General features: G+C 37.4%; 1 protein-coding gene and 2 long non-coding RNA genes across 16 annotated transcripts in view; 1 reads left to right on the top strand and 2 right to left on the bottom strand.

Annotated features, from left to right (window-relative positions):
- Positions 1-61: 61 nt before the first annotated feature.
- On the bottom strand, positions 62-20,784 carry LOC116413990 (uncharacterized). Of its 8 annotated transcripts, XR_015291378.1 has the most exons (11): positions 8,290-8,356; positions 7,235-7,549; positions 6,991-7,096; positions 6,487-6,919; positions 5,762-6,418; positions 4,829-5,014; positions 4,163-4,736; positions 4,012-4,083; positions 3,301-3,656; positions 3,126-3,225; positions 62-705 (listed from the first exon to the last, which is right to left on the bottom strand). It is a non-coding gene; the product is annotated as an uncharacterized LOC116413990 (long non-coding RNA). The 8 variants fall into 8 exon arrangements; XR_015291372.1 differs by lacking the exon at positions 8,290-8,356 and adding an exon at positions 20,551-20,784 and having other exon boundaries at positions 6,991-7,549; XR_015291375.1 differs by lacking the exon at positions 8,290-8,356 and adding an exon at positions 17,756-17,919 and having other exon boundaries at positions 6,991-7,549.
- The window catches only part of eag (potassium voltage-gated channel protein ether a go-go), a 73,745-nt gene continuing 49,667 nt past the window's right edge, over positions 1,879-25,956 (top strand). For 5 of the 7 annotated variants that reach the window (XM_003691855.4, XM_012483898.3, XM_031915191.2 and 2 more), the window contains exons 1-2: positions 1,879-2,017; positions 9,287-10,874. In XM_003691855.4, coding sequence (XP_003691903.1) covers positions 10,796-10,874 — 79 coding nt within the window. In that variant the 5' untranslated portion in view covers positions 1,879-2,017; positions 9,287-10,795. Of the gene's footprint in view, positions 2,018-8,433; positions 8,660-9,286; positions 10,875-25,956 lie in introns of those variants that run through there. The other 2 variants (XM_086905477.1, XM_086905478.1) reach the window with 2 other exon arrangements.
- LOC147658000 (uncharacterized) lies at positions 23,672-25,522 on the bottom strand. The gene is made up of 2 exons (XR_015291382.1): positions 25,174-25,522; positions 23,672-24,946 (listed from the first exon to the last, which is right to left on the bottom strand). It is a non-coding gene; the product is annotated as an uncharacterized LOC147658000 (long non-coding RNA).

Below are 25,956 nucleotides of genomic sequence, written 5' to 3'. Positions count from 1 at the left end.
TATTCTTTTTTTCACCTTTTTTCCACTTTTCACTTTTTTTTTCAGAAACATATTCATTATATTCACCATTTTTCGTAATTTTTATTTCTATAAAAAGTATTCTTTAATTGATCATAATATATTATAATTTCCGATTCAAAAAGAAAAAATATTTGTATAATAGTTAATACAAAAGTTATACTTCATCTTCCCATTTCGTTTTAATATATTTTAATATTTTATAGAGAAGCAACACAGATAGTCAGGATTCGAAGAATTAAGCATTTCTTCTTCTAACTCACGTTCTAACATCTTTCTTTGTGTGACAAATATTTTCTTCGTTAATTATTCATCATTTTAATGAAAGAAAATAAAAAGAAAAAAAATTTTAATTAAAAAAGTTCTCGCGCTTTTAAGATGGAATACGGAAGAAAACTTCATTAATGCAATACGTTTGGAGGAAGTAGCACTCAGAGTCAAGCAACTATGTGGTTGTACATTGTTTAAGTAATTATAAGATCGTTGGTTGAAGCGGTAAACAGCTCGGCCGGAAATTCACGGATAACAAGAAACGCCTCTGGCTCTAGCTTGTCTCCTTTCCGCTCGCGAATTCTTGCCGCACGTACACGCACGTACATGCATTGTATCTCCATTAACCCAATAAGCTCAATGAGTCCAAATTTATTCAGAAATAATGGAAATTCTCACTCGAATCTATTCTCTATTCTGTAACAGAATAACTTATTTTAAGCGTTTAATAATTTTGAAATTGATTTTGGATAAAAATATCATAATATTATGATTTACGATATTCAATCGCGTATTATTTCGTATTGTTTTCATTCGTTGTTTGTTTGATGGAAGTAAATGTTCTTCGCGACGTAGAATAGAAATGTGGGTCAACGGTGATCCACGTGGCACGAAACGTGATACGACGACAATTTTCTTCGTCACGTATCCTTAACGTATTTTTTCAATCCTTTCCGTATGAAATGTTTTTTATTGAATTCTGAGAATTCGTTTAATTTTCCTTTGATAAAATTTTAACATTTACAACGTTGTGATTAAAAATTTGTTTTAAATCATCAATGTTCCTCTTTCTATATTCTAATATAATGAAATCCTCCGTAATGAAATAATATTTAATTCTCTTTTCGTGACGCTATCTATCGAAACTGAAGAAAAATCCTGTTTGTTAAAGCTATTCTGATCAGATGTTTTTATTTTTCGAAGAACAATAATGTGCGAAAACGCAATATTATTTTGCAAATTAAGTTTTCTTTCTCGTGCAATTTTTACTTCAATTACAAAATATTCCTCGAACCAATTGACAACAAGATTTCGATAAAGAAGAAAGAAAATTTCGTCGTTTCTAACCTCGCGAAGAGAGGGAGATCTGAAGGAATCGCGAGTCGAAATCACGTAAGAGCGCGAGCGCCGCGCCACGGGGATTAGAAGGATACCGGAGTGATGGGAGAAACTACGGTGTGGAGGGGATAGCGGTATCGGGGTTGGGGTAGTCAGCGCCTCCACAAAGGGTGAGTCTCAGTTGCCATTCGGACAGCCTACCATACGGCTGGGTTTCGAAAGCCTTATGCGCGCGAGTATATGTGCTGATCAGCGCGCGCGCGAGTCTCGTACGTCGCATACGTACGCACGATTAGACAAGGACGATCAGGCATGTGTCTAGACTAGAACGACGTTTGCTACTTTGAAAAGGGTCAAGGAATGGAAACGAGGAGCAAAAAGTAAAATTTGGAAAATTGCAAGAACCCGAGAACAAGAATCAATCCTCGATGAAAGATTCGCCTCGACATCGCTCGTCTCGTTAATCGCGATTCTCTCTGTTCGAAGTTGGCGAAACGTGTCCGGGACGCGTTGCCCGAACGCGTACCGCAACCGGTCAGCGCGTGTGCACCCGACCACGATCGATCCTCGGGGCGATACGATCCAGAAACGCGATGGACGGAACCACCCTGCTTAGCCATCGCAGATAACGAAGATCGGCCACGTTTCATAGGATATTAAATCTTTATCGGTAACGATTCAGAATACGCAATATCATATCCATATCCATTTAATACGTAAAATATCGGTGATGTCTCTATTCTTGGAATGATCATCATTGCGGTCGCGTGGTGCGCCATCGAACTCTGCTTTTCTCCTTTCTTTTCTCTTTCTTCCCTTTGTTTTTAACGCTCGAGATTCGTGATCTGATTTTCTTGATTTCTCCGTTTCTATATCTCTCTTATACGACTCTTTAACACTCGATATCAGTTATTTTGGATTATTGTGATAATAACAGAGAATTCGAGGATATATATGGCTGGTTATGGAAAAATATTTTGACACGCATATGTCAAATTCTACGAGTGGACCGGCCCAGTACGTTCGACTCGATTAATGAACAGAGAGACGTGGATTGTGCCAAACGACAAAACGACGATGTGGAAACTTGGGGGACAAGGTCAGGGAAGATGTGGTGTGCTAGAATCGCAATCGATATGCGTAAGAATCACAGAGCATCCCTTTCGATCGGATACTTCGATTCGAACGAAGTAAAATTGAAACAGAGAAGTGGAAGTAGAGCGTGGATCAATCGGTGGGTTAATCTCGAGAGACGAGCGTGTTAAAAAGCGTACGTTGGATAGGTCAGGGCAACCTAACAAAAATTATCGTGACAATTTTTCCCAGTGATTCTTATACAGTTTGTCTTTTCCTTGTAGATTTTTTTTTTTTTTTACTTTCTCAATCACGATTCATCATTTTATCATGGGATAATTTTTTTGAAAGAGCACGCCTGATCTCTTACTGCAATTCTGCATCAGTCAGAAGGGAAAATATTTGGGTCATCGGAGGTTAGGGAAGCCCGAAATTCTTGTCAATTTCAAGAATTCCTTTTCCATACCAAGTCTTCGATGTCATTTCAAAGATTTTCAAAATATCGTTCCAAGCTTAGAATTTTCAAAATATTTTTTCTATCCTTATATCAAAGAACATATTTCCAGGGAGTATCTTCCTATTCTATTTGTTTACCCAAATTTATCAGAACTCTTTGACATACATCAATTTCCATTATTCCATTTTTCCATTGTTAAACACTCGATCGATTTACGAGCAAATTGTAGCCATAGAACAACGCTTACGCTATACACTCCTGTGTGGATAGAGTCAACGTGGTCTGCACGAACGATTGATCACGATACGAAACAGATCCTTTTCTCTCCATCAAAAATTCACGCACGCCTGAAAATTAATTAATTCTGATTTTAAAAAAAAATCTTTTTTCCAACAATAAGCGGTTAAACGATTGAAAATCACGTTATTTAATTCATTCTTGACGTCGATCCTCCTCGATTCGACTTCGACAACGTTTACGATGATTATCGGCCGTGTCGTGGATTTTCATTCTTTTTGGTGACGGTGGTTCTGGATTTCTGCCAAATTCACCTCGATCGTCGGAGTCGGTGCATTCTCAATATCCATGGATTCTTTTTTTCATCCACAATAGACGAAATATATCACCTATCGTGTCAATCCTTTTTTAGAGTAGAAACACTCGACGTCGTTTCATATTCTTCCTCGTTTAATCGTATCAGTGTGAGACAAGATGCGACGAGACCGTTCATCCAATTGTGAACGCAAGTGACGAGTGTCGAGGATCGATTGTGTTGTACCTGAAACGAGTTTTTCATTTAGACCGAGATAATGCAAATTATCTGTCTTTCTTATAATATCACATGATCACATACATCATTGGATTAAGTATTGATAATCCAGAAAAAGAGAGAGAGAAAATATATATATATATATATATGGATTAAATATAACAAAAATAAAGAAAGGAGATCGCATTGCGTCACCGAATTTATCGGTACTGTTTCTCCCTTGCTTGCCGATTGGGTTATGAATTCGCCTGGCCTCTCGTGGGAAATCGAAAATTGTATACTGTGTATACACCTCGTGGCCCGAATTTCGTATAACACCGATCTGTTGCACCTTCTCTACCTTTTGCACCTTTACTTTCCTTACCTTTCTCTTTCATCCTCGACAATCCTCTTCCCTCCTCCGCAATTCTTCGTTCTTCGCGATATTAGTTCTTGTCTAAAAAAAAAAAAAAAAAAGAAAAAAATGCAACGAAACAACAAAGGCACCGGTATATTAAACGTATCGTATCACTCACTTTTGACTCTCTCGTTTCGTCACGTTCACGAGCTGGAGGAATAAAAATATGGATGGAAATCGTTTCGAGAAGTTCTCCTAAACGAGTAGAACGTTTCCATTGCACTCGATCGAGTATAAATCTGAAGTAATAAACGGAATCGAACAAGCGAGGGAAATATTCTTCCGCGGCGTCCCAGATGCCGGCCGTTGCACAGACGATCCGGCGTCGGTCGATTTTATAATTTATGTGCCGCGAGATCCCCGAAATGGCTTTACGATGGCGGTGCCCCCGTGGCACGAATCGACGGGAAACGACGTTTGCGGATCGCGAAACAGGGACGTTTGCGCGCGCGCTCACCAATGACGTCATTCCACGTTACGAATTTAAGGGGCCGCGAACTTTTCGTACGCGAGACGTCCTCTCGCGATGTACGAGCGATACGGGGACGGAATTTGGGAAAACGGGGACTTTTCGAGTGTACACGTGCACTTAATTAATCCTTTTTCGAGGAACGTTCGTCAGCCAGCGTGATTCAGTCGTGTTTCTCACCGAGGTCGAAATGTCACTGTACGAAAGATTGTAAGAACGTAAACTGAAATAGTTTTAATATTTTTATTTTAAAATAAAATTTAATTGGGATATACTTATATATATATATATCAATTCTTAGTTTTCATTAATCACCTGTAACTACTTGAATCCTGAATCAGTTATGCTCTCAGTGCCTCTACTTCTACTTCTTTGTCCGTTTCAACCGTTCCAAAACTTTCCAAAGTCGATCTTAAGCATTCCGAATGTAAGCCTCTAATTGATGGTTGACCAACTTCAAGTCGGTTCTGTATTATCGGTGGAGATTCGTAACAACGCCTCCTACGTTACCATAAACGGTATAATTTTAGATTTGAAAATAGTATAAAGAGTGGTGATCGCTAAGATCATACTTTTCCCTCTTTTCTGTTTCTATTGTTCTTATATTTCAAATTCTGTGATTCCAATGTACATTCTATATTTGTATTTCAATTCTTATTCCAATCTTATTTAAATTTCTTTTAAAATTCGCCTGCATTAGTGAATATATGTATATATATGTATTTACATCAGTAAATATATGTATAATATAATTACATTCTAGGAACTCTTGTTACTTGATTGGTTAATATAAAGTGCAAAGAGTGCAAAGAGTTAAAATCTTACTTTTCTTGAACAAGTCAAATATAGATGACGTAGTAAATTTCTTTTAAAATTCTGCTTTCAACTCGTATATCGCCACATATTTGCTATCCCGCATTTTATTATACATATACTTAGATTAGTAAATGTATGTATAAATACAATATAATTACATATAATTACATTTTAGGGATTCTTAAGTATAAATATGAGTACAAATACGAGTTAAAATCTTACTTTTCTTCTTATAAGAAGATGTCACGTGGTGAAGAACATGTTAAATTTCTTTTAAAAGCTTTGTACTCGTATGTCGCCATATACTCGTTATCCTACATTTTATTATTATACATATACTTATATTAGTAAATATATGTATAATAGAATTACATAAATAATTACATTCTAGGGACTTTTAATAAATACGAGTACAAAGAGTTAAAATCTTACTTTTCTTCTCACCCAAATGTGGATGACGAACGTGTTAAACCGAATCGACGATAACTTGTCCAAAGGATCTATTCTATATTCTCAACGCATAATTCTCGTGTAATTAAAATTTCTGATAAAAAATCGATCCGATCGAATGTGTTAATTTCATTATCCTTTCGAACGTATCTTAACTCGTTAACATCGCTCTTGTTCACGCTGGTTTCTCGAGCTATTTATCAATCTGTCAATCTCGTTTGCCCTTTGCCTTCTCGCAGGTGCAAGGTAAGGCCGGAAACGCAGTCGAGGAAGGTCAATCGATCGCGACGCCTTCGAAGACCCTGTCGGCCATCCCTGGCCAAAAGTTTCGAAAACGCTTCTCCAACACCGCACGCGTGTGATCCAACGTTGGTCGAAGTCGGATTCAGATCTCCATTCTCTCGAGCTTTCATTATCGTGGAATCGCCATCTCTCGGATAAGCGAAGATGATTTCTTCGAGCAAAATGAACGTTATTTTTCAGAGTGCTTCCCCCGAAGGGCTACTTCATCGCTCTTTTAATTGCTCCTCGCGTTATACTCGTAGGGCGTGAATTCAATTAAGTTGAACAGCCTCTTTTTCCAAGGTAAATTGTAAAGTGGTGGACGAGGCAGGGCGATGGGTCGGCCAGAAAGTGATCCTGTGCGATTAAGAAATTGAGAGATTAGTAAAAAATTTTTAAAACAGTATATATATATATATATACACATATATATAAGAATAGTATCCTTTGAAGCAATTACACATTTGTTCTCTTTTGTTCTCTATCCTTATCGACTAAAATCGTAGCGATAGAAGCATAGTTTTGGATCGATCGATCATTCCGAGTGGGCAAATGAGGGCGACCGTGGTGCCAAAAACTCCCCTTGCGAAAAACGATGGGCCACCTTGAGACACGACTCCGGTTTTCTCTGGTGAGGCAAAGCCCGCTCGAAATCCGGGTGACCTCTTTCCCGCCACGGTCTTTGCCCTTTTCCTTCGCCTTTCTTCTCATCGAGCAGCGCTCTGGCACTCCTCCCAGCGACAAGCTGATCCCCCGGAAGTGTCGACGACAGAGGAGGGGAACACCGATCGGAAAATGGGAAACCGTTGTCTCAACTTCACTCTGACGGTTTGCTCCCGAAATATATCTCTGCTCTCTCTGTAAATTATACCGATTATTATTCCAAGGAAAGTTTCGAGGGGAGAAATTTTGAATGATTTTTTTTTTACCTCTGTATATTCGCTGCTGATTTAAAATTCTTTCTCATTTCGTCACTTTGGATAATTTGGATTTCACAATCGGTCGAGATTCGTGTCGCGAACAGTCGGATTCTATCTGGAGATGCAATGGAAAAAAAATTAAGAAAAGCATTGGGAGATCGAACGTTGGAGAAATAAATTTATGGAGAAGGATTAACGTTCCTTCGAAATCCATATATCGTAGGAGAAAAAAAAAAAAATCGTATAATTTCACCAATTCTCTGGACGATCCTTATTCTTATCTCGGGTTACTTGCGGGCTGATCGTACGAGTTGCTCCTGCGATATCATCCATTCTCTTTACTTCGATGCTTTCTTTGCCCGCGGACAAAACTCATAGGGACGGCTACCTAATTCTTGAAAAACGTGTAGAATAGTTGCTTTTAGGCGGTCGAGCCACCTTAGAGACGCTTTGTCTTCTCCTTTATTGCTTCTTTGCTTTTCGTCATTCGATGGAGAATAGAGACATTCTGCGCCGTGTTCTCAGTTTACTTGTTTAACGGTGGATTAGCTTAACTTCGACTCGAGTACTGGAAGAAAGAAGATTTTTTAATGTTAAATGTCGCTTATTTTTAAAATCGATATTAATAATAACGAATAATATTAATTTAAGAGTGAGAAATTATTTTTGGAAACGAAAGGGATAGAAAGAAAAATGTACGAAAAGATATTAATAGGAACAATTTTCGAGACGAGTCCTATCGATATCCCCAATGACAGCAGGATTGAAAGAACAAAGGATATCGAGCAAAGATCTAACATGGCGACAGCTACGCGAAAAGAGGAAAAGTAATCTTTCCCTCGAGTGGTCCGAGCGAGAGCCTGTTCGAATTTCATTCCCTGAGATACGATTGAAAAATCCTTCCTTCGAATTTGCTAAGTTGCAGTCGATATATCTTGCAATTGTTCGTGAAGCATTAAAGGAACGTTCGTTTTCGAGAAAAATCACTTGCTTCTGCATCAGCTTTTCTATTTTCAATCTTTCATTGTATTGACAGAAATAGAAACACTTTGAAACACTCGTTTCAATAACAAGTAGCAAGATCACTTGGTGTTTGTCAAGTTGATGTATAATATCGTTAAAAATTTCAAGATAATAATGATATAATAATAATGATTAATTAACTTTAATATAATAATACTAAAAGAAAAGAATGAAAGTACGTTAAATGTAATTGCACTGTAATTTAATTATATACATTTCTTTTAACATTACACAATTTTTTTTAATAAACTTTCTACGTGTGTATTAAGGTTAGATCAAACTTACTAGAATCGAACGATGGTCAGCAATGGTCAGTAAATTATCGATAGTTGATCGATAATTCAGACAGTCGATGGCGCCACTGTCTGTCAAGTATTACTAATTATGGCGGGCAGGACGAGAGTAGTGCTGCGCAAATGTGTTTACGTGTGAAAACGAAGGAAAGCAACTGCCATGAAACAATTCGACGTAATTTACGAAGATTGCATCACTGCTAGAATTCGATAATTCGAAAGTATCGTAGCAGTTTTCAACGATTCAACTGATTCAACACTTTAACCTGAAAATGGTGGGCCGCAAACTCTCGATATTTCGACGAAGTACGATCGATTCGAGAGCGTGCACTCGAAAGACGTTTTAGCTTCGAGAATGATCGGTGAATAAACGTTACATCGTTAAAAGACTGATTTTTTGTTTTTTCAATCGAAAATATATATTTTTCTTGCATTTTGTTACCAAATGTTGCGAATTATCATAGAAAAGAAATAGGTTAAGAATTCGAGATTTTTTTTAACGAAACCGTCATATCGAATAGGCTGTCGATACATAGGTTATGTAAAGTTAATTCGTTATTTGAAACATTCTACAGTTTTTCTTCCGTAGGCCATTTTGTTACACGCCATTTCCTTCGTGTTGGATTTTATTATCGAATAAAAAAAAGAAATAGAGAAACAGAACCTTCTTATTACGTTCGTTTCGAGTGTGACAAGCATTAAAACGGTTCACGATGGTGCAATATCTGGACAGAATTTTATCGTCGATCGAATACTTCCGACCCAATTATTCTCCTCTTTCTGAATGTTCGAGAAACAACCACGGGGATACATTTTTACATTGCTTTTTCCCACAGATTTTATACAAATTCATAGTACAACACGATATATCCGTTCAATAAGAAAAATTCTTTAATCTTTTAATTCAAACAACGATATTCCAACATTCTTCTCATATTTTTTTTAAAAAACAAAATAATAACATCGTTTATTGTATCTTTCATTTCCAGATTGATCGCCCGAGAAAACTCACGCTTCCCACGTCGTATTTAATTTTTCCAATTTCAATCGTCGGGATCATCCTCGAAAACTCGACACGCCACATACCCGGAGATCGACGATACAAGATCGAAGAGGATCGTGTCGATCGTGAAATCGGGCGATGAAGATGTGATCGACGATTCTTGCCCGACTACGTTCCCCTGTTTAAGGGATGTCCTCCTCCGCGGGCACCAGCTGCACCGACGCCGAGGAGGACGCCGAGGATGTGGAGAACGAGGTGGCAGGTAGCGCGCAGTCGTCTAATTACTTGCCGTCGGGTATCCGTGATAGCGCGCGCGATCACCTGGAAGGACTGCGGTTAGATGGGTCATCGATCGCGCGTCCACCAGCCGAGGACACTTCCGCGAGCCCATCGTTGTCGTGGTCGGTGCCTCGATAAATCCGGATCACCGCCCCCCTCCACCCCCTCTCACGTATTCCCTTCTTCACGGCCGCCGCCCGTCGTTTATTCTTCTTCGCCCACGACGAAGATCCAAGACGGCCCGACACCAGCCTCCCCTTCATCGCTGGCCACATCCACGAGGGACGCGGAGCTGGTGCACGCGACAAGCTGGAGGAGGTGTGCGAACGCTGGTCGTTGGATCAACGGAGGACCGTTCGTGTTCAGGTGACGATAGAGACGTCTAGGTTGCAACCAGGCGGATCCTGAAATCGTCCGAGATTCGTTCCTGGATAATTCGCGTTTTTCCCCCATTCATTCTTATTTCTTCTTACTTGTACTTTTCTCTTTCTTTACTTTTTCTTTCCTCCCCCCCCGCTCTCTCTCCCCTCCCCCTTCTCATTTTTCTTTCCGCCGGAATCCAATCCGATTCGAGTATTCTGTATACGTGCATGTGTGTGTGTATATATATATATAGAGGAAGAGAGAAGGAGAGAGAGAAAACACTGGACATTGCGCGAGAGAATCGTAAAAGCTTTTCTTCTGTCCGTGCGATCGTGATTCCAGCCGTGGAGAAGATCGAAAGACTGTAAAGTTCACGGGTTTGAAGATCGCACGTGCGAACTAACTCGGCAAGGATTAACGCGAATGTGCGCGGGACAATTGGTTGACGTTTTGATAATACCACAGTGTGTTTGGTAAAGGATACGGCAGATCGCCGCAGCGGTTGTTCTCGTTTGGACCAGTTCCAGCGCGGATGTGAGACCGCCGACAAGTGATATTACGGCCGATACCACAATGGTGAACTATCCTCGGATCATGACATTCAGTTAGTGATCGTGTGCATTCCCCGCGTTGTTGTTGTTGCGCGTGTGCATTTGTGCAGCGTAGCAGTAAGATAAAAGAAGAAGAAAGATAGAAGGAGAGATAGAGGGGGAGAAGGGAGTGATCGATGAAAGAAGGTTGTCGTTGTTGGGCATGAGGCGAGGGAAACAGCACGTGTTCGTCGTAGCCAGAGGCTGGACGAGATCCTGATAGCCGCAGCGACCAGGATCCGGGATCATTCAAGGAAGAAAGGATGCCAGGGGGGCGCAGGGGCCTGGTCGCCCCGCAAAACACATTCCTCGAGAACATCATACGACGGAGCAGCAGTCAACGTGAGTAACGTGCTACACGAGACTTTTGCTTGGTTTCTTTTTCCGATCGATCGATCATTCCACCGAATAACCGAGTCTTTTTCTTTTTCTTCGTCGATTCGCTGCGCGCACGGATAGATGAACCGGTGGGAAACCGGGGAGTGGGGTTGGGGGAGGGAGGTGGCGAGGCGAGAAGAGGAGGAAATGGAGACGAATCGATTCCACGAGGTTTTGCATAAGAATTTATGGGATTTTCTCCGAGTGCGTGCTCCTTCGTTCGCTTTTCTTCTTTCTCCCTCCCCTCCTCCCTCTCCGTGTTTCTCCTCGTTGCGGAAATAGGTCAAGCTAATAACTTTACGTAACTGCGGCAAGTGTGGAGAGATAAAAGTTACCTCCGTATAACGAGATTACTCGCGATGACCATGGTAGATTCCGCTTCGTTACACGGTTTAACCCTTTTGAATACACGCGGGGGCCGGCGAAAAGTGAACATACTGTAAGCCTGTGTAAAATGATTACTTACATCTTGTCTATTGACTTTTGCATCCTTATTTATACAATTGATGAAACAACGATTATTCGATGTTTATTCGATGATGATACGACGGAATCGAGCAGCCACGTGCGGCGAGCGCGATGAATTTCGAACAAACGATAACAAGCAACAACATCGCTTACACTTGGAAGCTTATTGCACGATGATATTCTATTTAATTCCAAACGCGACAAGAATAAATATAATTGTAATTATATCTCGTTAATGAGAAGAGTGAAATGGATAATAAATAAGGAGAAACAATTTTTTTGCAAATTATTCGCAAATATCGTTAACGGAACGTTGTTGTATCGTCGTCGCTCACTTTTCTATCTATCGTCCAGGGATATTTAATTAATATAATTGGATGAGAAGCGTGTATTTTACGATATCTGTTTCTGTGCCTTTTATCGCGTTTGTTTGGATTCACGGTACACGTGTGAAGTAACCGAGCGTTAATTGGCCTTCCTTCAAACTTAAGGTCCGGTGCACACGACCGACTTTTTTTACCATTATATATTTTTCCTCATTTCTCGAGTTGAAAATGTGATGCGTATACTGTTACCGCGTTCGTAGAAAGATAAAGCTAGGTAAAGCGTGCACTCTCACGCTCTATTCCCCCTCTCCTGCCATCACGTGTCGTTATTATTGGCTGAGGAAAGTGACAAAGATCGACGATGGACATATCGAGACAGAGTGAGATAGAATAATTTCTATTTCACTTTGTCTGTGATAATGATGTATCCGTCGTAAATATTTGTCTTCGCCTAATAACCGTAATAACCGTGAAGGTATGAAATGATTTGAAAAATTAATTAATTAATTAAGTTTCGATTAAATTTAATTTAAATAATAATTTTATTTAAAACGCTCGAATAATATTTATTCGTATCTGTTTATAGTCTTTTGTATAATCTCGATGCCGCGTTTCTTTGCTTCTTTCCAACAGCGAACAAATACAATCGAAAAATCATTGTGCGTCGAGTCTAAGCGAAAAACTTAATGGAATAGTATAAAAAGATTCTAGATCTATAATAGACATCGAACGTATCTTTCATATTTTTAACGAAATGATCGACGTGCAATTTCATATATTTCTATGTGAAAAAGTATTTTCTTCGAAGGATCGAGGGTTTCCTCGACGGCGAGGAAAAAATTGTCGGACCACGGTTCATCGGCGGTGGTCAAAGGTCACCGAGGATGAATAAGCCGTTGCAAAAGGGTTAAACCAAGTGTAAATGCCCACGGCATTGACCCATTAACCGATAGCATATCTCAGATTCTCAAGATCCATGGATATGGACACGTTTGCGTTCTGGAACTTGAATTAATTATACCTGAATTATAGCAACACGTATATGTAATCAGGGAACACGTCTTGATGAAATAATCACGTGGTTTCACATAAATGAACACGAATTCAGGCAATATAGAAATCGTTCAAATTTCGTTATTCGTCGATTGGCTGGATCAGATTCGACGCAGCGTCTACTTTATTTCAGACTTAACTACTCGTTGGAAGCTAGCCGGCCAAGCCGGTTGCCTACGTACAGGCGTTTCTAGCATCAATTTACAATAAATTGCAACCGATATTTTTATAAACTAATTTTCACGTTAATTTCAATCAATTTCGATAGAATTGACTTTTAATCAGAATTTTTTACTTTCAAATTGTTTGGAACCTCCTTCGTCAAATCAAAAAAGTTAAATCGGTTAAACTGGTTGCCTACGTACAGGCTCTAGCCTCAACTTGCAATAAACTGCGACCGATATTTTTTTTTTTTAAACTTTTACTTTTAATTTCGATACGTTAGAATCGATTTTTTAAAGCTGTCGCGAAAACTTTGAATTATATCTGAAAATAAGAACATCTTTCCAGAATCTTTCAAATCGATTCGAAACGTTCCCATTTTTGCATCGACTCGTTGGAATTCTATCTACCTGAAATATAGAATACCCGTTAAATTTTCGTATAATTAATTTCTCTGGAGGCGTTTTCGCATATGAAGCCGGAAATGATTCGATCACCACCATTTTTAAAAGCTTAGATTCTCGAGATTTTTAGTATCGTTTCTCGATATTTCCTCGCAATCGGTGACAAACGGTCCGACTACCTTGGGGAACAGACAAGGATAGAAAATATTGGATGGCTGTAAGGCCGGCCACCTACCTCCAGAGGCTCGTATCAAAGAGCGTTCCATTTCGATGCGACTTTGGGAAATGGTATCTCTGAGAAATTTTTGCCAGCTGGCCACCGCCATGAAACGCGAACTTTCGGTATTTCGTTATCTTTATTAGATCAATACACCACGTCGTTCCTCCAAATAAAAGTTTAAAAGCCACGTCTAGTTTTCTTAATCCAATAGAATCCTTCGACCTTCCAATCTTCTTCCAAATTTGTCTCGCTTCCCTCTTCCACGATTTCTATTTTCATCAATACCATCCTCTTGGACGATAATTCTCGATAAAATATCAAATTTATAAATTCTCTTTATATCCGTATAAATTCAAATCCAATGCGAAAAAACTTTCGAAATCTTGTCACTTCTGATCGATTGCGATTCAATTTGGAAAATTTCCCTTAATGACACCTTTCATTGTATCCACGAATTTTTCTCGAACACTCGATTCAACGCGTCTGGAAAGACAGAAGGGTTTCTCGAATATTCCTCAGAGCTGCGAGCATAATAATCCTATAGACTTTCGACCTACTCCTCCCGCAGCTTCTTCACTCCTGGGACTGGGTTGGAACTCGAGATCATGTTGTCAACGCAGAGAAGGAGGATTCGATCTGTTCAACACGTTCAATTTTCGATTGTTCTACGAGGTGTTGATATATATTCGAGATGGAAAATGAGGCATTATTATATATTTATGCATCTAAAATTTAAATGACACGATGATGACTTTTTTAATGTTGAAAATAATGATGAAATAAATTTAAGTAATTTTAATTAAATTACGTATGGTTTAAAATGATTATAAACGTAACAATGGAATAATAATGATGCAGGGAGAACGAGTCGAGAAGAAATTCCATTATTTTTTTTTTCCATATATAATTCAAAGCCTTAAAAATATTTTTAAAAGCAGATTTGAAAAATGGATCGCGAGAAATGTTTTAACAATTTATTATTTATAATAAATTTCTTCTCGATAATATTTTTCAACGTTATGAAAAATATAAAAAGACACGTATAAAATCAATGCTTTTAAGATTAAGATTAATTTTAGTCTTAAAAAATTCTCCGTAAAAATCCATTATCTACGATACGCTTACGATCTCTCTCTCTCTCTCTCTCTCTCTCTTCAGCATTACGAAAACACGAATCTATGCTTTCAAAGGTAAATATTTTGAAAAAAAATCCTCTCAATCTCGAGTGAAAATTTAAATTTTCTCATAAAAAAATATCCATCGAATAATCCGTTTACGATAAATAAAACAACACGGACAAATATTTTTCACGGACAAATATATTATAGAAAGAAGAAAAGATATCGGAGGTATCGGTGTACTTTGTCTCGCGCAAGAGCGTAAACCACTTTCCCTCTCGTTCGCACTTCTGGTCCTTATACACAGGTTGTTACGTCCTCAGTTCAAACGTGACGAGAATGAATTAACTAGCGACGAAAGAGAGAGAGAGAGAGAGAGAGAGAGAGTTCGTCAAGAGTCACAACAGTCACGTAGCCTGCTCTCGCGGTGTTTTTCGTCCTCGTGGAAAAACGGTTCTGCGACTCTCATAAGGGAAGGAAGGGGCAGGTGTGCTGTGTTGTCGACTTCTTCAGGCAATTGGCCATTAACCTTTCAACAATGTCGCTAAACGGACGAGAAACGGTTGAGAAGAGGGCACTAAGAAAGAAACCGAGTTATATATCAACTCTTCGTTTGTTTCTTCCGTTTTTTTCTCTCTCTTCTTTTCCCCCTTCTTTTCCGTTTCCTAATTTCTCCTTCTTACTTTTTTCTTGGAACAAATGATTTTATAATTATACCGCTTAAATAAGGAAATACACATTTAATTTATAATCAAAATGTTTAGGTTGTTTTCATTATTATACCACCAAATATAGAAACTAGTAAATAAAAATAATTGACTCGCGATTCAAATATGATTTCTTTCTTCGTTCAAAGTTTCTTTGAATTATTAGATTTAATAAAAAAAAAAAGAAAGAATTGTGGGGTGGGTTATAATCCGCATCGAAGGAGAATCAGGGTTACTGAACGAGTCGAGACCAATTAATTGCCCGGATATTTCATCGAAGAACGATCCGGTTCGATCGTTGAAAGGAAATTTCCCGTACGACGTTAATTTTCAACGAGGATTAAACACGATTGAGGTTCCAAGACCTTCTTTTCTTTCTCGAAATCTTTCTATCTTTTCCATTCTTCTCTTTTTCATAACTACTAATATCTTATGTATAATATCGTAATCATTTTATCAGTTTTCTAAATGTTTGAATTCAACTAACAAAGGTGTTTGATCCGGATGATATATTTATCTCTTTTTTTTTTTTTTTTTAATTTTAGACACGCAGAAACCACTGCTTTAAATTTGATCCAATATTCGATATTTATAAAATGGTTGCAACTTTGTTATTTATCGTTACGGATCATTGGAATTCTCTCGTAACTTTTTTTTTATGAGTTTCAACCTGAAATATGCGCGATGAAAAAATTGTTAAAAGTGAGAATTTAAGATGCAAAGAAACTTGGGATAATTAACTGATGTTCAATTTTGGTTAAAAATACAATACAAAGGGTTAAAAGGTTTTTTGAAATAAATTGAAATTGATATTTGTTGTTTGAAAACTTGCGAGAATACTTCGGATAGAAAAGTTTTTCGAATGGAAAAGATGGGAAAGCTAGGAAAAAATTCACTTTTATTTCTCAAGATCGAACGATCTTTAAACGATAAATTTTATTCGAATTAATTTCTATAATGTCTACGATATTTTTGGTAACGTGAGTGATTTTTTTTTCGCGCAAAATAATATAAATTAGCGAATCACTTATTAAAAAGATTCGATTATCGAGAAAAAGAACACATCGGACAAAGGGATACCTGAAAGATTGATCGTTCGACGCTCGTGTTAATTATCATCGAGGCGTGATTAACGCCGTAGAATGGGGCGAGTAAGTGGCGAGAGCTTGTTAAAGCGAGAATGAATTAATAAGCTGTCGAGGAGGACAAGAATCTCCAACGAACTTTCATAGTTGCGTTAAGCGATTGCAAAGACACCCTAGTGATCAGGGATATTAATTTCTCCTTCCTCCATTAGCCACACTATTTCCGAATACTTCCTTCTAAATAAACGAAAGATATATAAGTCGCATGCAAAGCATAAGAAGCGATTAATTTAAAAATTATAAAGTCGATTACATTCGATTATTGTCGAAACGACCAGAAATCAGATTTGACTTTATGCAAGATACACTTCGTTCGGTTTCGCTCGATTTCGTTCGTCTTCGTACCATCTTTTCCGATCTCACCCGAATCTCTCCGACTCGTTCCGAATATCTTGCACACGCCAATGTGTGTTTTTAAATCGAACGGTTATTCGATAATACGTGTACTTTTCTCTTTTTTCGAAGCATTACTTCAGAATCTTCGTTTATTAGCGTTTTTAAACTTATTTTTTTAATAAGAGGATTATTTCGATTATTCTTTCCTCGTCTTCTTGATATTTGCAAGGTAAGACCGTTCTTTTTATTTTCCATGCCTAAGTTAAAAATTTTAACTTACGTCTCCTCTGGTTTGAAAGAGTAGTTGCTCACGGGCGTGATAAATTTCCAATAACGTTCCAATAACGTATCAAAATATAAGAAGAATCATGATGAGTTTTTCTTTCCAACAAGAACGACGATATTGTGTTACCTTTATTATCGTACTTATGAAGAAATTGACGATACGATCGTTATACGATGTTATATAGTATTTGCGCGGAGGACGGTTGGTGATTTTTCAGGGATACGATCGAAACGCAGCATCGGTGACCTTTCGTGAAGGCGGATGCCACGCGTATTCAGTCTTTTCATCCCTTTGTGAGGGATGCAGGAAATTTTCAATAGAGGTACATAATGCTTTATCGGCTCGATAAACTTGCAGGTATTTTTGGAATCTGTCGACAATTTCTTTTCCAATTGACGATTAACCCCTTAACCGGTTGTGTCCTATATACGTGTATAAACTTATATGAGAGAAAAATGATTGATGTACAAATATTGATATATGTACCTTAATATATATTAGCGAAACAAAAATAAAGTAAAGAGACTTGTTTATTAAATTATAACTAGACACACAGATATTTACACATAAAAATATCGTGGCGTATTATAATATATTAATATATTTGAAACTTCAATTACCTGTTGCAACTCGATATTCTTCTTCTATACCAAAGAAATACTTCTTTTATCCTTTTTTTTTTTGAATTCTAGAATCAATCCACGTGTATACAAACATTCTAGATTTTTTTTATTTTTTTTTTCGTGCCCGCACCAGATCCGTAACGTACGATTTAAAGCGCGTGAACCGAAAATAAAGAGAGTAAAAAAAGGAAGCGAAAGAATGGAAGAGGAGAGACTAGTGCAAAAATAGCGGAAAATTATCACGAGTGCGAACGCGTCCGTATCTTGAAACCTCGCTTTAACTTACCTCCTCCTCCTTCTCCTGCGAGGGCCTGCGCGAGTGTTTGCACAGTTGTTGCTTCACGGAACGGTTAATAATTCCGGAGAGGACGAAAGAGAGAGAGAAAGGAATACGCGGCTGTGTGAAAAATTGACTGGAACATTGGGCCAATAATATCGAGCCTTTGGGGCTCGTGGAAATCGTAGGGAACTTTATACGTGTACGAAAAAAATTGAAGAGCCGCTTCTGCACGAGAATTTACATTTTCAACTCGAATAGAGAAACTGAATTTCATTACAACGGTAAAGGGCAACGGAGTCCTGTTTCCTCGCAACGGTTAGACTGGAGAATGTCGATTTTCGATAAAAACTATTCGTTCCCCCCGTCGAATGTTTGCCACGCCGATTTTCATGCCGATAAAAATACAAGGTTCTTTTCTCTCTCTCTCTCTCTCTCTCTCTCTCTCTTTCCGTCTATTAAAGAAATTTTCGCGCTGGACAGTGTGTATTCTTCTTTGTTCGATTGTTTCTTCGAGAAACAGGAAGTTCGTGCGGTTAGCATTCTGGAAAATATTGTTTCAAAGTTTTTCATTCTTTTTTCGATTTAATTACGAAGATAAATAGATCAAGCTTAATATTTTGAGAATTGTTGAAGGTTTTTCTTCGGTCTCGACAATTTTTTGTTTTTATTTCGATATTTTAAATAATAATAAAAAGCTAATAATTTTCAAACATTATTCTAAGGAATTAAATTCTTACATAAAAGAATTGGATTATTTATGCAAATAATCTAACTTAATCTAATAATTTCTTAATCTCTTATTTTTACAAATTTTTAAAACATAAAGAATTGAATTTTTAACGTAGAACAATTGAACTATTCAAATAGAATCAATAGTTCATTCAATTTCCTAATTTTTAAATAATTTTCAAAATAAGAAATTAAGTTGTTGGAATAATTTTTGTTAAATATATATAATATCAATAGTTTTGTTAAATACATATAATTTAGAAAGATCATATTCATAGAAGATATTTTCATTTCTTGTCAATCACGTTAGTATCAATGTCAGTTGATGCTGCTCTCTTAATGCACCTTCCACAACACACCCACTCACCATTCTTATAATACTGGCACGTGATATCGATCGCAATATATACACGGTTCGCACGTCGATCAATGTAAATTTTCGTTCCTCCCAGTTCTTCTAGGCGTGGTGAAGATCGTATTCCGATCGAATCGATCCCTCGAATCATTCGATTGAGAAACGGTTTTACGAGATATTTTATCGTTTTCATCTTAAATATAAGGCTAACTTTAATTTTAAACATACATACAGAGATACAGAAGAGTATAAGTAAAAAAGTCGATGTTTTAAACTTAATGTTGTAACTGTGAAAAAAAGAAAAAAATTGTACAATAATCGGTCTGATTTTAAAAAATGAAATCTACTTTTACTTAGTTCATCTTTTCCAAAGATATTTTTATAGCAACGTAGAAAAATAAAAATATTTTCGTATCTCGAAAAACATTTAAAAATTCACTTAAAGAAAACTGAAAAATTTGTTTCGTAATGGAATTGGATTGAAAACTTTTCTTTTTAATATTAAATTTAAAAAGCAAAAAATTTTCATCATTTTTGATTATATTCAAAATTCAATAATTTGAAAGAATTAATAAAAAAGAATTGTACAAATTTGGGGGCAATTATTGCACCCCTTAAGAACGGTACTGGCGGAAGAATCTTCATCGATAACCTTGAAACATCATTCATTACCGGAAGTATCGCATACAAAGTAGATAGACGCGTATTTTTTTCGCGGTCACAATTGTTAACAGCTTAATCGATGACATCTATAGGCAAGGACAGACCAGTCGATTGAATAGACGGGTGCACGCAGCGGTAACAATAGTAACATTAATGGCAACAGTAGCGAAACTTAGCCAGTCTTGTTACCTCGATATGCATCAAAGTGGATTTAACCGTACCAATATTTAATACACCAAATATGTTAATATATCCGAATTCTAAAGATCAGAGTAAGAAAGTTCGTGTACAAAGATTAGAGAATTTCACAAATATATTGAATCCTGAATCCTGTATAATTGCTCAAAAATCGGAATGTAAATTGGAGAGTACTTGGAGAGTAGTAAAATAGATTCTTAATCCCAATATGACTGGATCAGAAGTCGAAAAGAATTTGAAATAGAATTCTTTTCATTTTACGTCAAGAAACATTTCGATATTGGAACAAAAAAAAAAAAAAAAATTAAACATGTAACACTTTCCGCAATAAATAGCGGAATTGATTCTTCATTCCAATATCGAGGATTTTTTTTATTCGAAACGAGAAGGATAAGCAGCAGACACGTACAATTTATTATAAACCTCTATGCAATTGTCCAACTTCCATAACATCAATCATATACGACCCTGATAATCGATGTTCAAGGCCTTGTGCGAACTAAGCAAAATTTATACGGTGGTTATTGACCAGTTTGTCGGAAAAATGAACACGGTCGAAGTACTTACCAAAGGTGAACGAAAGGAAGAAAAATACGAGTGTAAAACAGCGCAGAGAAGCGAGAGAGAGAGAGAGGCGGTCGCCGGTGGGTGCGCAAGAGACAGAGTGAGAGACGGGCGAAACAGGAGATCGGCCGTTTCCGCCTAGTTTCGGCTCCGTCCGTTGGGTCATTGGGTCAAATCTTCGGTTACATGGGAGTAGAGCAGTACAGTATACAGGACTGTACGCGTTCACAATGCAAACTTCAACTGTTCGCGGCGCGCGGCCGGCTCGTTATTCGATGCACCACTATTTTTAGAAATATACCGACCGCCCCGAGTGCCGAGAACCCAGAGCGGCCCACGACCCGACCGGGTCGAGACCGAATAAAATATGAATAACCGAGACACACGGTGCCCCGTGAATCCCTCCCTCCCGAGTTTTCTCGAGTTTCTTCACTTTTTCTACTGTGTCTCGTGTTCCTACGTGTCGCGCTATATTTTAATATTCGAGGCTGTTGTATCTTTGCACGTGTAGTTTTTGTATTATATTAACGATTTTCACGAGACGAATTGATTAAGTTTTTAAGATTTGTGTTTCTAAAAAAAATGAAATAATATCTTGGTTAATTCATTTCGAAGTGTATTTTATATTTATAATAAAGAAAAAAAAAAGGAATAATTAATAAAAGGTTTTTCAGCCTCGATTTAAATCGGTAAAAATTATAAGCGGAAATTTAATTTTTATTGGAAAACTGTAACGCCGAAAAGAAACTCAACAAGACAAGTAAGAAACTTTTGGCAACGAATATTAGATTTTTTAATATTCGAAAAAGTAGAAAGATGCATAAATAAATAAAATGGATAAATTTAATACATTAACTGCTAGTAATTCATGGTCGCTGTGGCGCTAGTGTCGCGTTATCAGTGTTTTTAATGCCCATTACGAAGTTCTCTCACGGTTTTAACACGAATACCTCTTTATCCGTTGAAGAAACAAAATTAAAAATTGAAATATGAATATTGTCGATGTAGTCTGTTTCGATTTCATCGATTTTCGAACAGAATACCGAATTTCCACGATTCCACGTAGATATCTGTAGTACTCGAGGGTTGTTAACCTCTGGACGTGAATGTCGATGCCAGCCGCTCAACTGTGGATGTCGCCTCGATACGAAATCTGATCGAGGGCAAATGTTTATCGGCCTGTCGGACAACTGGTAAGAAAATTATCGATGTTAACCTGTAGCAGAGTGAAAATTTCAAATAATATTGATCAAAACGCGATTATTAGATCATTCTTCTCTTCTCTCTAATATATCTTACATTAATTTAAAAAAGAAAAAGAAAAGAGAGAGAGAGAGAGACAAGTTTTCAAAACTTTTTTTAGAAAAAAAAGAAAAAAGACACGATTAAACGATAACAATGGTAAAATATTTTACAGGCGAAAGAGTTAAAAGCAGAGATGGAAAAGAGGATAATATCGCCGTGTCGAGGAAGAATCCTGATCTGCTCAAGTAGTTCTGATGCAAACTACTGACAAGTCTTAAGAAGGAGGAAATTTACAGAAGCGAGAAAGGAATCGAGGTTGAAAAAAAAAAAACTAGAAAAAGAGAAAGAAAGGAGAGAAGAAAAGGAGGAGGATAAATCATTAACCTATATATTAGGATGGAACGAATTATTTTTCGAAAGCATTGGTGAAAGCATTCTAAGTGAACAGGATTTTTCGATCGAATTAAACAACGACTCGGTTGAAAGTGGAATCGAAAATTGAAAATTAGCAATATAAGAAGAGGAATTGAGAATTGGCAAGTTATTCGAATATGAAGAAGAGGAATTGAAAAGAGAAAAATTGGAAGAAACGTTGAACAGGCGGAAGGGTTTGTCCCTTCTTGGACATCTTCTTGGTTGCATTAACGATTTATTAACATTATTTATACAAGCACGCTCGAATTTCCAATTAACGCCGGTCCCCGGCCGGATTTGCCCTCTGCGCCACCAATTTCTCCAATTAAACGCGTTGCGAAATGCCGTTACATAATAGATCAATTAACAAACGATGTCTGATTCGTGTAACAAGCCCAACGTCCAACGTGTCCCCGGAGAACGTGCAGCTCCCGTCCTTCGATGCAAAGTATAATTTAGTCCATGATAATAATCATGGATAATATAAAAATCCGAGATACGATAAATTAGATTTTTTTTTATCAGAGAATTTGAATTTATATATATATATATATATATATCGATCTCTCGTTGAAGATCTTTTATTGCACGCTCTTAGATCCGCGACGATTTGCATCGACAGATTTCTCTCGTTTCTTTCTAAAGGCGAAACGTGACCGGATGTTATTTCCGACGAGGCACACCGGGGCGACACTGACAAACTGCTATCCGCGCGAGAGAATGGAACGCATTATTCTTCCTCCGACAAACGACTACCTTCGTGTACTTATTCTCTTCTTCTCCTCCTTGTCCTCTTGTCTCGATGATTTTATATACAAGGTGTTCCAGTCGACAAGGCTTGAGAAGATGATTCTCGAGGTGATTTCAAGCAAATTTTCCCTTCGCGAAAATTTTCGTTTCGCCTTCGTTCACGAGTTATTGAAGGAAACACGCTGGCCAATCACGTGACTCGTGCTCAACGCCACGGCGCGACATGATACGCGCACTGTGATTGGCCACAGCGTTTTTCTTTGTTTTTGCTCGAAATCGCCTTTAGCCGAGAATCATCGGTTAATCCTTGTCGATTCAACGAGGAATGCTAATGCTTATAATTATAATTATTATTTAAATATTGAAATAACATGTATTAATTTCCTTCTCCGAGGAAAATAATTAGATCAGAATAATTTGTCAGACTTTGAAAAAATTAAGAATAGACTAAATCCTCTTGGAAATTCACGTGGCACTGATTCGAAGGCGTAAAGGTTAGCGTGTAGGTGTCTGATGCTTTCCTTCCTCAATTTGCAGCTTAAAATAGTGAAATTGCAATAGATAGGAACCTTGTCCAATCGTAAACGTACGTATAAATCGATAATTTTTAATCCACGATCCCTTTCTCGTTGGTGAAACTTGTAACGAACCGTTTAAAGATAATTAACGATAATTTTGCAAATAATAAAACGAAAAATATCGTTATCGTTTAAAATTCGGTGTTAAGATGGATGTAAGAAAACGAGAGAGAGAGAGAGAGAAAATAGTCGACCTCCAATGCGAGCATTGCGTGTTAGAAAATTATTTATTTGGAGGGCGAGAGTGTCAAGGACGTTTCAAGGTTAAGTAATATTTTCCCTCAACCTTACGTTCTATCTTTCTCGTAAATTAATTTAAAGCACGTGGAAGAGAGCTTCGTTTCAATCCAAGCTTCCTCTTTGTACCTATCTTCGATTCTCGAGCCTCGTATTTTCCTAATTAAAATCAAAAAGAAAGGGGGGAAAAATATTACTGGACATCGATGCTCGACGAGAGAGGACAATTGTTTCGATTTCTATATATCCTTTCTCTCTTCTCTACTTACAGTGGAACTCTTTATTTATACGAAAATACAATTTTACACGATGTTCGAATGATGACTTATACATATTTGTTATATGATGTGATTAGAAATATATGTTGAAATAAGTAATTACTATATTTATGTTGTAATATTCGATATTATGCATTTTAGAGATAATTTCTCGTGAAATCTTTTTATACTTTCATTAATCGAACGAAAAATCATAGTTAGATAGTGGATCGTACTATTACATGAGTAGCTTGGTTACGTGAAAGCATTATAAAGTGGAATTTCCATTGTACGCAGAATATCGCATAAAAGCTTTTTTCATATTACCGATTGAAAATGAATGTCAACTTTATCATCGATCGGTAATCTAATACACGTTTTCCACGCTACGATTACGATTACAATCAAGTGCATAATTAAAGAATAAGAAAAGAAAAAAATAGAATAATAAGACGAATAATCCATGGATATTCATTTCTAATTGCATAATGAGAACTGGAAATGGCTCTAACCGAGTTACACGAAAGTTTTTCCTTATACAAATAACACAGTGATCTAGAAACTTTTGCTCAATGTTTGGTAACTTTTCGAGGCAATAAAGCTAGTGTATTTCCGGCAAAATAGAATCTGGCTCGAAATTTAAGATAGGGTAAACGATGGATAGCTGGCACTTTTGAATAAATTTAACGATATTAAGAAGAACGAAACGTTCCATCAGATCTATATAACGAATAAATTGAATTCCAAACTTTATTCTTGCCAATATATATTGCGCAATTACAAGGTGAAATTCTCTGGAAGTCGTTCGACAATATCAATTGTTTTTCAACCTTCTTCGAGTTGTTATCCCTTTTGTTAATTTACACGAATAACTTGCCCTATCTTCTTTGTAACTTCTCCATTTCAATAATTCTCGTTCTAAAGAAATTATAAAGTATCTTTTAAAGGATTGCAAAGTGTCTTGTAGGGAGTGACAAATTTAATTTTTAAGAGATTTTTAAGGCATAGTTTTATAAGAGGCTGCGAAATACTTTTTAAATAGATGCAAAATATCTTTTAGAAAATCGTGAAATGTCTTTCAAAGAATTACAAAGTATTTTTTCTTTTTTTGCCATTTTCATAGAAACTTGAATCGATTTCCTTACCTTAAAAAACACAGAAAACGAAACAACAACAAAAAAAAACATCAACACACAGATCTGTTCGACTGGAAGTTATCCGTAAAATTCCATCCAATCTTCACTGTCCAACCGACAATACACCAACAACCAATATGTTGACCGTTTCCAAGATATCCTCTCTTCCTTCCTCCACCTTCCTCGTCCAGTCCAAGAGAATCAGAGAAAGAAGGGGCGATAATTTTCGCTCTCTCCTCGCTCCACCCCTCTCCCTCTTGTATACACTCTTGCCCGTCCTCAATTTCCTTCCAGTTACCGTGGGAAGGAGAGGCAGCAGGAGGAGGAGTGGGAGCAGGATGGAGGGGGGGGGAGGGGACTCCCCCCTCCCTCGAGCGACTTTTATTATTCCACTTTTAAGTATTGTCTATTTTTAGAGATGCCATTTTTAGAACGTCCCACTTCGCAATCTCTCTTCCCCTCCCCCTCCCCTCCCTTCCCTCTTTTCTCACTTTCTCGGAACACATATATCCTTATTCTCAGTCCGGTTAATTACTTTGTATTCAATTTTTCGACGGTCTTAATCCCCCCCCCTCCTCCTCCCCACCCTCCTTTGTCATTCCCTTTGTTTTCCTTCGTATCACCGTGTACTTTTTACCTCTTTTTAACGACCTTTTACATTACTCCACCACACAACAACAAGAATCCATCGATCCGAGTGTAATTATTCGTTAAGAGTGGTTTTGTTGTTGGCCAATCATAAAATTGCCATTTATAAAATTATTGAGAATTTAAGGAGAGGAGGAAGAGGAT

Source organism: Apis florea, unplaced genomic scaffold (genome assembly GCF_048593485.1).
Source record: "Apis florea isolate Af1SG1 unplaced genomic scaffold, ASM4859348v1 contig_2411_pilon, whole genome shotgun sequence".
Classification (NCBI taxonomy): Eukaryota; Metazoa; Arthropoda; class Insecta; order Hymenoptera; family Apidae; genus Apis; species Apis florea.
The sequence above is the reverse complement of the archived record's forward strand: the minus strand, read 5'-3'. Positions and strand labels throughout refer to the sequence as shown.